The sequence below is a fragment of the Microcaecilia unicolor genome, chromosome 4, assembly GCF_901765095.1.
Source record: "Microcaecilia unicolor chromosome 4, aMicUni1.1, whole genome shotgun sequence".
NCBI lineage: Eukaryota > Metazoa > Chordata > Amphibia > Gymnophiona > Siphonopidae > Microcaecilia > Microcaecilia unicolor.
Genome location: NC_044034.1, coordinates 177,375,718 through 177,387,741, shown reverse-complemented (window position 1 = coordinate 177,387,741; position 12,024 = coordinate 177,375,718). Strand labels below are relative to the sequence as shown.

At 47.5% G+C, this 12,024-nt stretch overlaps 1 protein-coding gene across 1 annotated transcript in view; it reads left to right on the top strand.

Annotated features, from left to right (window-relative positions):
• Positions 1–12,024, top strand: part of IPO7 (importin 7) — a 188,326-nt gene that overhangs the window by 156,163 nt on the left and 20,139 nt on the right. Inside the window, 4 exon segments of the mRNA XM_030201007.1 lie at positions 2,594–2,691; positions 9,021–9,116; positions 10,639–10,859; positions 11,605–11,810. Coding sequence (XP_030056867.1) covers positions 2,594–2,691; positions 9,021–9,116; positions 10,639–10,859; positions 11,605–11,810 — 621 coding nt within the window.

The following is a 12,024-nucleotide window of genomic DNA, read 5'->3' as shown; positions in this document are numbered from 1 at the left end:
GATGATATTGGGGAATTTGGCTACTATTCAGGTTTTAGGCTCAACCTCTTGAAATCAGTTGCTCTGCTGAGTCAACCTGAGATTCAGAAGGGTTGGGTTGGTACGTTCCCACTTTGTTGGGAGGATAATCAAATTAAATATCTTGGCTTTTATATCACAGCGGAGTTGAGACAGAGCTATACTTCTAACCGTACCTCTTTATGGAGTGCAACGCGAGCATCTCTGGGGATGTGGCAAAGTCTTCCACTTTCACTATGGGATAGGGTTGCACTATACCAGGGGTAGGCAACTCCGGTCCTCGAGAACTGCAGGCAGGTCAGGTTTTCAGGATATCCATAATGAATATGCAGGAGATAGATTTGCATACCATGGAGGCAGTGCTTGCAAATCTATCTCCTGCATATTCATTGTGGATATCCTGAAAACCTGACCTGCCTGCAGCTCTCGAGGACCGGAGTTGCCTACCCCTGCATTATACAATATGATTTTGGTACCTAAGTGGACATACGTGCTTCAGGTGCTATCCCTTTTTCTCTTGCATAGGGACGAGTTGAATTTACATCGTGTGCTGATGAAAGTTTTATGTAATGGCCATCGTGCCAGGGTTCCTCTGGCGCAAACATATCTACCTTGGTGTAAAGGTGGCCTTGGGGCTCTCAGTATTAAAAGGGTTTCGGTAGCTAGCTGTATGCTCCACCTGACAGATTGGTTAGGGGAACGACATTCTTCTCTTTTCCTCGTGCTGAATGTGCAGTGTTGACTAATTATTTTACTTACTGGTTACATGCTCCACCGGGCATGCTGCGGGCAAATGCCCATTTTACCCCTCTCTGTTTATAGTTGGCGGAAGTCATGGTGGTGGATTTGTAAGTTTTATAAATTAAATTCCCCTGTATCTCCATTGTTAACAATTTCAGGGAATTCAGAGGTCTTTTGTCACTGGAAAAGAGAGGGCACTATTTTTCTTTTTCAGTTAATAAAGGAGGATAGATTGCTTAAATCATTTTCAGACCTGCGGGCCATGCGTTTGTTAATGGCTCAAGATTTTCTTTCTTATTATCGGTTAAATCATTGCATTGCATCTCTGCCCTGGGCCTCTTTGTCTTTGAGGGTATGGGAACGATTAGTGGAAATTTATGTCTTGGAAGCCCAATTGTTGGTCCTGCTTAAGTTCTATCACATCCAGCTGAGGGAAGCCACGCCATCAGTGGTGTAAGGGCCGCTGGCACAGAGGTGGTCTCTGGAGTTGTGGCTTCCGATCTGGGACATGCAGCTCCAGACCTGTTTGTTAAGTTCTTACAAAATATTGGGGAGTACCGATTTTTGGGAATTACAATATAAATTTATTATGTGACTTATCTTCACACATAGAGCTTTTAAAGCTACTTTGCGCCCTAATGATGAATGTCCGAGGTGTGCGGGGACGGGGGCTCGTTTGGGCCATATGTTTTGGCTTTGTCCCCCGGTCCTGGACATTTGGACTACTTTATGCACTTATGTGTCCCGAGTATGGAGGATCACGTGGCGGCCTACACCTGCTTTGCTGTTTGATTCCTTTCATACTCGGGGACCAGTTTTTAAGATGGCCAGTGATAGTGGGAAGAAAACTATACTTAATACATGGTTGCAGTCAGACCACCCCTCGATTCAGCATTGGCGGTCCCTCATGATCTGATTAAGTGCTTTAGAACGTAAGGGCATTCAGGATTTGGCCTCCCGAAAGGGGGACCGCTTCCTTGGGTGCTTGTCACCCTTCTGGGACACTTTAACATCGGCCATTCGCAGTAGAATTTTTTGAATGGTTGATATGCTATTGGCTTGCATGTTGGTTATCTTGGTAGATGGTGGGGGGTTGTGGTTTTAACTTTCATGTGTTGTAAAATGTTATATGGTCATTCGGGGATGATTTGTGTTCATAATGTCTTTTGTTTTCTTGTGTGGTATGTTGCTGTACCCCTGTGACCATTTATAAATAAAGTTAAAAAAAAATATTTAGGCACTGGAACACTTGGGATGTAGCATCCAAATAGCAACAATGGGTCATAATATTCCTCACAGGTCCAAAGTTTCCAGTGGCAACTAGAATCTGTTGCCAAAATTGTGTTGGCTTTGGGCAGTGCCAGAGCATATGTCCCAAAGTCGCTCCTCCAGAATGACACTTGGGACAGATATCCCATGCAATGATGCCAACATGTTGATCTTGGTAGGGAGAAATATGAATATATTTTTTGAAATTTTAGTATTTGTTCCTTGCTACAGAAGAGAATTAGTTGGAAGAAAACATGCATCTGCTGTTTTCCTTTAGTAGAAAACAAAGGTTAAAGTATGATGTAAAAACCAGATTTCAGGAGGGGAGGGGGGAGTTGGTTGTTCTTTCTGGCTTACCATATTGCCACATACGGAGATTTACAGTATGTTTTCTTTTTGTAATGTTGGGACTTGGGGGATTTTGTGTATTTTTGTTTTCATTGTATTTTTCTATAATAAAATGAAATACATGCATGGGGAAAAAAACTGATTTCAGTTTTATATGAAACTATTTTTAAAAGAGCTGAGTACGTGACCAGACTGATCTGTGATTTCTTTGGTGCAGATATGATGCCTCTCTTGCATAATTACGTAACCGTTGACACAGACACTCTTCTGTCAGATACAAAGTATTTGGAAATGATCTACAGCATGTGCAAAAAGGTATGTTAGTGAGAAACATTTGTTTTCCAAGGACAAGCGGGCTGCTTGTTCTCACGATTGGGTGACGTCCATGGCAGCCCCAGGATCGGAAGATCTTCCTAGCAACAGAAGTTTGCTAGCTCTCGCGTGTCCTGCGCAAATCGCGCATGCGCAACCGTCTTTCCGCCCATAGTGCGAGCGTGCTCCTCAGTCTCTTTTTCCGCGGTTCAGAACGCCCGTGTATCGTTAGTTCTCTGCCCCAGAGAGGCCCTCGCTGCGTTCTTCGCCGCGTTTTTCACCTTTTCGGCTTGTTTCTTCAATCCTCGTGTGTTTCTTTAAAAAAAAAAAAAAAAGTTGTTTTCCGTTACTTTGTAGAAGTTTCCCCATAAGTTTCCTTTCTTGGCGTGAGCGGCCTTTTTCGCCGCCCGTACAGGTTTTTTCCCTCTTTTGGTGTCTTTTTTCCGGCATCATCGCGTTTGACCTCGCCGGCGCGATTTTTCCGTCCATGTCCTTGAAGCCTGCCAGCGGCTTCAAGAAGTGCATGCGGTGCAACCGGACGATCTCGCTCACTGATAGGCACGTTTCGTGTCTTCAGTGTTTAGGGGCTGGTCGTCGCCCTAACGCCTGTACTTTGTGCCTCCAACTCAAGAAGAGGACCCAGGCGACGAGATTGGCGCAGTGGAACATTCTGTTCGGAGCCTCGTCCGGTCCTTCGACGTCGACTGAGCCAGCGGTACCGAGGTCATCGCCGGTATCGATGTCGGCATCGGAGGGTACATCGACGTCTGGAGCGCAGGTGACAGCTGTCCAGAGATCCTAAGCTGGTAGCAGTGAACCATCGAGTGGGTCTCCACCTGCCTCGAGGGCTCCTGCTGTGCAGGCCGCCCCGGGACCGACCACCTTCGGACCCGGCCCAGAGGAGACGTTTGGATTATACGTCTTCCTCTTCGGTACCAGGAGATACCGCTGGCGTGCTTCAAGCGAAGGTGAAGAAGCATCGCCATCGGTCACCTTCCCGACACAGTACCGAAAGCTCCGGGACACCGAGGGATTTGGTACCCGCGAAGCATCGACACTGGGAGGACCGCTCGCCCTCCATACTGGAGGTGTCGATGCGCTCTGCTCCGGACAGCCCGGTACCACCTCCGCGCCCCAGACAGGTTCTGACTTCATCGCCGGTATTGGCCCCACTGCCTTGCTCGACGGCCACCCTAGATGAGCGCCTCGAGGCCATTCTTCCAGGGATCCTGGAAAGGCTGCTGCGTTCATCTGCTCCGGTACCGTCGGTGCCTGCGGCAGTTGGCCCGTGGTGAGGACAGCGACGTCGGTACTGCTTGCGGCATCGGCCTCTGCTGCCACCTAGGTTGACTCCCCGTTGACGTTGCTGGAGGAAGCTTTGTCGCCAGCGGCACAGGAGTCTTCTTCTTGGCACCGCCATCGAGGACCTAGTTCCTCGGTGTCGAGACGGGTTCGGCTTCGGACTGAAGTTCATGAACTTGTGTCAGATACCGAAGGTGAGGCCTCGTGGGAGGCAGAGGAAGACCCCAGATATTTCTCTGACGAAGAGTCTTGTGGTCTTCCTTCTGATCCCACTCCTTCGCCAGGGAGAAAGCTTTCTCCCCCGCAGAGTCTGTCTTTCTCGTCATTTGTCCAGGAAATGTCTACGGCCATTCCCTTCCCAGTCGTTACTGAGGATGAGCCCAGGGCTGAGATGTTCGAGGTCCTGGACTATGCTTTGCCACCTAAGGAGTCATCCACAGTTCCCCTTCATAATGTCCTGAAACAGACATTGATGGCGAACTGGACGAAACCGTTAAGTAATCCCACGATTCCCAAAAAGATTGAGTCCCGGAGACCCGGAGTTGATGAAGACCCAGTTGCCTCATGACTCTGGAGTTGAGGATCTGCCTCTCAAGAAGGTCAAGAGTACTAGGGATTACGCCTCGGCGCCCCCGGGGCGGGAGTCTAGGACTCTGGACTCTTTTGGGAGGAAGGCCTACCATTCTGCTATGCTCTTGTCCAAGATACAATTCTACTAGCTCTACACGAGCATCCACATGCGGAACAATGTGCGGCAGCTGACGGACTTGGTCGATAAGCTCCTGTTGGAGCAAGCCAAGCCTTTTCAGGAGGTGGTCAGGCAGCTGAAGGCGTGTCGTAAATTCCTGTCCAGGGGTATTTACGACACTTTTGATGTTGCGTCCAGGGCCGCTGCTCAAGGTATAGTGATGCGCAGACTCTCATGGCTGCGTGCCTCTGACCTGGAGAATAGAGTCCAGCAGCGGATTGCGGATGCTCCTTGCCGGGGGGGATAACATTTTTGGTGAGCGGGTCGAACAGGTGGTAGAACAGCTCCACCAGCGGGACACCGCATTCGACAAGCTCTCCCACCGGACGCCTTCAGCATCTACCTCAACAGGTAGACGTTTTTATGGGGGAAGGAGGAATGCTTCTAACGCTTATAATAAGCGTAGGTACAATCCACCTGCCCGCCAGCCTGCTCAGGCTAAGCCCCAGCGTGCTCGTTCACGTCAACAGCATGCGCCTCCTCAGGCCCCTGCAGCTCCCCAGCAAAAGCAAGGGACGAGCTTTTGACTGGCTCCGGGCGAGCACAGCCGATATAAAAGTGTCTGTGCTGGACGATCTGCCGGTCGGGGGGAGGTTAAAGTTTTTTCACCAAAGGTGGCCTCTCGTAACCTCCGACCGTTGGGTTCTTCAAATAGTCTGGCTAGGGTACGCCCTCAATTTGATTTCAACACCTCCAAATTGCCCTCCGGGAGCTCAGTCTTTCAGCTTCCAGCACAAGCAGGTACTTGCAGAGGAACTCTCTGCTCTTTTCAGCGCCAGTGCGGTCGAGGCCGTGCCACCGGGGCAGGAAGGGCTGGGATTCTATTCCAGGTACTTTCTTGTGGAAAAGAAAACAGGGGGGATGCGTCCCATCCTAGACCTAAGGGCCCTGAACAAATATCTGGTCCAAGAAAAGTCCAGGATGGTTTCCCTGGGCACCCTTCTTCCCATGATTCAGAAAAACGATTGACTACGCTCTCTGGACTTAACGGATGCTTATACTCGCATCCCGATACGGCCAGCTCACAGGCAGTATCTTCGATTCCGTCTGGGAACACGACATTTTCAGTACTGTATGCTACCCTTTAGTCTCGCCTCTGCACCCAGAGTGTTCACGAAATGCCTGGCGGCATCTGTACGCAGACTGGGAGTGCATGTGTTCCCTTATCTCGACGATTGGCTGGTAAAGAACACCTCGGAGGCAGGAGCTCTACAGTCCATGCAGGTGACTATTCAACTCCTGGAGCTACTAGGGTTTGTGATAAATTATCCAAAGTCCCACCTTCTTCCAGTTCAACGACTAGAATTCAAAGGACTCCCAGACTGCTCATGCCTACCTCCCCGAGGCCAGGACAGACAATTCTCAGCGGATCATAGCTCGGCAGATGTTGAGATTGCTCGGCCACATGGCCTCCACAGTTCACATGACTCCCATGGCCCTTCTCCACATGAGATCAGCTCAATGGACCCTAGCTTCCCAGTGGTATCAAGCTGCGGGGGATCTGGAAGACGTGATCCAGTTGTCCACAGTTTTTCTCAGATTCCTACATTGGTGGACAATTCGCTCCAATTTGACCTTGAGACGTCCTTTTCAAATTCCCCAGCCACAAAAAGTGCTGACCACGGATGCGTCTCTCCTGGGGTGGGGAGCTCTTGTCGATGGGCTTCACACCCAGAGATGTTGGTCCCTCCAGGAGACAGGTTTTCAGATCAACCTCCTGGAGTTGCGAGCGGTTTGGAACGCGCTAAAGGCTTTCAGAGATCGGCTATCCAACCAAATTATCCAAATTCAGACAGACAATCAGGTTGCCATGTATTACATCAACAAGCAGGGGGCACCAGATCTCGCCCCCTGTGTCAGGAAGCCGTCGGGATGTGGCTTTGGGCTCGCCGTCATGGCATGTTTCTCCAAGCCATGTATCTGGCAGGCGTAAACAACAGTCTGGCCGACAGGTTGAACAGGGTAATGCAACCTCACGAGTGGTCCCTCAACTCGAGAGTTGTCCGCAAGATTTTCCAAGCGTGGGGCACCCCCTTGGTAGATCTTTTTGCCACCCAGACCAATCACAAGGTCCCTCAGTTCTGTTCCAGACTTCAGGCCCACGGCAGACTAGCGTCGGATGCTCTTCTCCTACATTGGGGGAACGGCCTCCTGTATGCGTATCCTCCCATACCCTTGGTAGGGAAGACTTTGCTGAAACTCAAGCAAGACCGTGGAACCATGATTCTGATCGCTCCATTCTGGCCGCGCCAGATCTGGTTCCCTCTTCTTCTCGAGTTGTCCTCCGAAGAACCGTGGAGATTGGAGTGTTTTCCAACCCTCATCACTCAGAACGAGGGGGCGCTTCTGCATCCCAACCTCCGGTCCCTGGATCTCACGGCCTGGATGTTGAGAGGGTAGACTTTGCCTCCTTGGGTCTTTCTGAGGGTGTCTCCCGAGTCTTGCTTGCTTCCAGAAAAGATTCCACAAAGAGGTGTTATGCTTTCAAATGGAAGAGGTTTGCCGTCTGGTGTGACAGCCAGGCCCAAGATCCTCGTTCTTGTCCTACACAGACCCTGCTTGAATACCTTCTGCACTTGTCTGAGGCTGGTCTTAAGACCAACTCTGTAAGAGTTCATCTTAGCGCAATTAGTGCTTTTCATTATTGTGTAGAGGGTAAGCCTATCTCTGGACAGCCTTTAGTTGTTCGCTTCATGAGAGGTTTGCTTTTGTCAAAGCCCCTATCAAGCCTCCTACAGTGTCATGGGATCTCAGTGTCGTTCTCACCCAGCTGATGAAACCTCCTTTCGAGCCACTGAATTCTTGCCATCTGAAGTACTTGACCTGGAAGGCCATTTTCTTGGTGGCAGTCACTTCAGCTCGTACAGTCAGTGAGCTTCAAGCTTTGGTAGCTCATGCTCCTTATACCAAATTTTATCATAACAGAGTAGTCCTTCGCACTCACCCTAAGTTCTTGCCAAAGGTGGTGTCGGAGTTCCATCTGAACCAGTCAGTTTTCTTGCCAACATTCTTTCCCCGTCCTCATACCCGCCCTGCTGACCGTCAGTTGCACACATTGGACTGCAAGAGAGCATTGGCCTTCTATCTGGAGCAGACAAGCTCACACAGACAGTCCGCCCAATTGTTTGTTTCTTTTGACCCCAATAGAAGGGGAGTGGCTGTCGGGAAACGCACCATCTCGAATTGGCTAGCAGATTGCATTTGCTTCACTTATGCCCATGCTGGGCTGACTCTTGAAGGCCATGTCACAGCTCATAGTGTTAAAGCCATGGCAGCGTCAGTGGCTGACTTGAAGTCAGCCACTATTGAAGAGATTTGCAAGGCTGCGACGTGGTCATCTGTCCACACATTCACATCTCATTACTGCCTCCAGCAGGATACCCGATGCGACAGTTGGTTCGGGCAGTCGGTGCTGCAGAATCTGTTCAGGGTTTAGAATCCAACTCCACCCCCCTAGGCCCATTTTTATTCTGTTCCAGGCTGCACTCTCACTTAGTTGTAGTTGTTTAGGACAGTCTCAGTTATGTCCTCGCCATTGCGAGGCCCAGTTGACCAATGTTTGTTGTTTTGAGTGAGCCTGGGGGCTGGGGATACCCCAATCGTGAGAACAAGCAGCCTGCTTGTCCTCGTAGAAAGCGAGGTTACTAACCTGTAGCAGGTATTCTCTGAGGACAGCAGGCTGATTGTTCTCACACACCCGCCCACATCCCCTTTGGAGTTGTCTTCCCTTGTCTTTGCTTTCTACTTGACTGAGGAGCACGCTCGCGCTATGGGCGGGAAGACAGTCGCACATGCGCGATTCGCGCGGGACACGCGAGAGCTAGCAAACTTCTGTTGCTAGGAAGATCTTCCGATCCTGGGGCTGCCGTAGACGTCACCCAATTGTGAGAACAATCAGCCTGCTGTCCTCGGAGAATACCTGCTACAGGTTAGTAACCTCGCTTTCCTGACAAATGTGGTAGACTGAATACTTTAAGTGGAATTTTAGTCTCTCTGCTTTTCTAGCATTTTAAATGCATGCCTTCCTGTACTTTTCTGTAATGATTTCTAGAAAGCATCTGTGTGTTCATGATTTCTGCAGATTCTGTGAATTAATCACCTGAAAAAGTGTTGCTGTTGATGACACTGAGGTATTCACAGCACTGAAGAAGGTTTTGCAATATTTGCATCTTCTTTTAACCTGCCTTACTTGAGAGATGATGCTGAACATACAAGGGCTTGATGCTTTCCCAGAAATATGCAGTCAGTTGATAGAAAAGTTGTCTTATGTATTTTTCTCCAGGTTCTTACAGGAGCAGCGGGAGAGGATGCAGAATGTCATGCTGCCAAACTGTTAGAGGTGGTTATCCTGCAGTGTAAAGGTCGTGGAATCGATCAGGTAAGTGATCAGTGTTTTTAAAGAGATTTTTCTTTTTGAAACGTATTCATATTGTTTTTTAAATAATGGTCCCGTTGGTACTGGATGGTCTCTTTGTTACTTGAATCACAGTCTAGCTCCAAATGTAGAGTAAATAACAGATGTCCTATTACATTCTCCAAGTTGGTGCTTTAACACGGTGAAACAAACAGAAATGTACTTCATAGTGACTTATATTTGGCACCCTAAACCAGACTTCTGTAATCAAATTGCTTACAGATAAAGTAGAGAGGTGTGGTAGCCGTGTTAGTCAACTCTTAAAGGTTATCAATAGAAATCAAACAAAATAAAACATGGAAAAGAAAATAAGATACCTTTTTTATTGGACATAACTTAATACATTTCTTGATTAGCTTTTGAAGGTTGTCCTTCTTCCTCAGATCGGAAATAAGCAAATGAGGTAGCAGATAGTATATATAAGAGAAACATCAAAGCATTACTTTCTTACTATCTGTATGATGTTTCTCTCATATATACTATCTGCTACCTCATTTGCTTATTTCCGATCTGAGGAAGAAGGGCAACCTTTGAAAGCTAATCAAGAAATGTATTAAGTTATGTCCAATAAAAAATGTATCATCTTATTTTCTTTTCCATGTTTTATTTTGTTTGATTTCTATTGATAACCTTACAGATAAAGCAAATTGCTCCCCCGAGGAAGGGATGGAATAGGTACTTGAAGCAGTAGTGACTTTCCCATGATCATAGTAAGTGTCTGGGCAGAAACAGCTCAAATGAAATTCCCATGATTCCTAGTTCAGGACTCTAGCCACATGTTCTCCCTTGCAAAAAAAAAAAAAAAAAAAAAAAAAAAATCTTTTGCCACTGTTAGGTCTGCTGCTTGCTTATTGTGCTAGGTTAGCAGCCAAGGACCTTAGACCATACAAATTTTAATAATAATAATACTTAAATACAGAAAGGATTGGGGAGGTGATCTAGCCTTGACCTTTTGCCCCCAGATAAGATCCATTACTACCCCTATGAAAATGACTTAAATTCTGGTGTCTACTGTTGTAAAAAGGACTCATATGCCTTAAAGAAACCATTGGGCTGCAGAAATGGTACTGTTGGTTGTAATTGATTCTCGTGCAGCACTTTTTTCTGTTGCACAATAATCTGTGAAAAGAGATCTGTGTGTATAGATGCTCAAAAGAAAACAGTGGAAGGGAGTGTAAAGGGCTTTACCAAAAAGAATAATGTTGCTTGGCTGGCTCTCTGTCTGGGCAGAGAAAATCACCAGTTGAAGATATTTTCAGAAACAAGTTGTTGGATTAAACCAATGGCTAAAAATAAAGAACTCTCTGCAGTTATAGTGCAGAAGAAACTGTGTCTGTGTAAATTGAAATCTCTCTAGTCGGAGAAATCACACCTTGGTATTTTGTTCTCCATAAGCTTTAATGTAGTGCCAGCAAAGAGAAGAGAAATATTAAGTGCTGGGTTATTATACAATCTAGTTTACTGTTATGATTTTAATATTTCTTAGTGCATACCCTTATTTGTGGAGGCTGCATTGGAGAGATTAACGAGAGAAGTGAAAACCAGTGAACTCAGAACAATGTGCCTGCAGGTTGCCATTGCTGCCTTGTACTACAACCCTCGCTTATTAGTCAACACGCTAGAAAACCTTCGCTTTCCCAACAATGTGGAATCTGTTACCAATCACTTCATTACACAGTGGCTCAATGATGTAGACTGTTTTTTAGGGTAAGTCCTGGCAGTTCAGAAACTGCCACTTTTAATGGATGATTTTCAATATCAATGTAGTCCCCAAGGCAGGTCTTATCTGTGGGACCAAAGATGGCCAACAGTGCAATCTGGGATGGACAGAAGTGATTCTGCTTTTCCTCCCCCTGTGCTGTCCTAGGGTTCTAAAGTGCTGAGATCTTTGTAGTGGACTTTATGTAGGGCAATCCTGCGTGGTAGAGGCTGACTGAATTTCAGTTTCTGTTTTGGTGCCAAAACAGGCCCGAAATCAGTGTTCAGCCTTGTTTCAGTTGTGGCTGAAAATGCCTGTTCATTTTTGGCTGGAACTGAAATTGTGTGGAGCTACCATTCCCTCCCTCCTCCCCCTGACCAAAAAGAGCTCCCTTCATGATACCCCCCCCCCCCCCCCCCCCAAAAAAAAAAAAAAGCAGTCCCTGCCTGGGCCTACTGTGTCCCCGACTGGCTCCGGAGTCAAAATGCCTTCCAGGACTGCTGCCACAGGTGTGTGGGGAGGAGGTGGGGGGTTGTTGGAGGAGGGCTATCACTGGGAGTGTTGAAGGAGCCCATTTTCAGTTTTGTCCAAAACCGAGCAGCCAGGTTTGGTTGCATTCGGTTCGACCAAACTCTAGTGGTAGTCTTCCATGAGGAGGAGTTAATATTGTATTTCCTGTGATTGTGGTGGTGGTGGTTGTAAAAGGTGATGTACTATGGCTGTCCCCTTCATCTTTTTTTTTTTTTGCTCTAGACTGCATGATAGGAAAATGTGTGTGCTGGGCCTGTGTGCCCTTATTGAGCTGGAGCAAAGGCCACAAGTGTTGAATCAGATTTCAGCTCAGATCTTGCCAGCCTTTCTTCTTTTATTTAATGGACTAAAAAGAGCCTATGCCTGCCATGCAGAGCACGAAAATGACAGCGATGAGGATGATGAAGGCGAAGATGAAGAAGAAACCGGTGAGCATATTCTGGGTTGGATTTGGGGTCCGATCTAAATGGCTATTTCAACCCTCTTGAATAGATTGATGGGAGCATGGTTATTGGCAGCACCAAAAATTTCAGCAATATTCTGAACTCTAAAGTTAAATATATCAAAGTTCTGCTGGGGCAGAAAGTGCCCAGTTTAATCCCCCAGTTGGGACCTCTGCTTCCTGCATGGGCTGGGGATGCT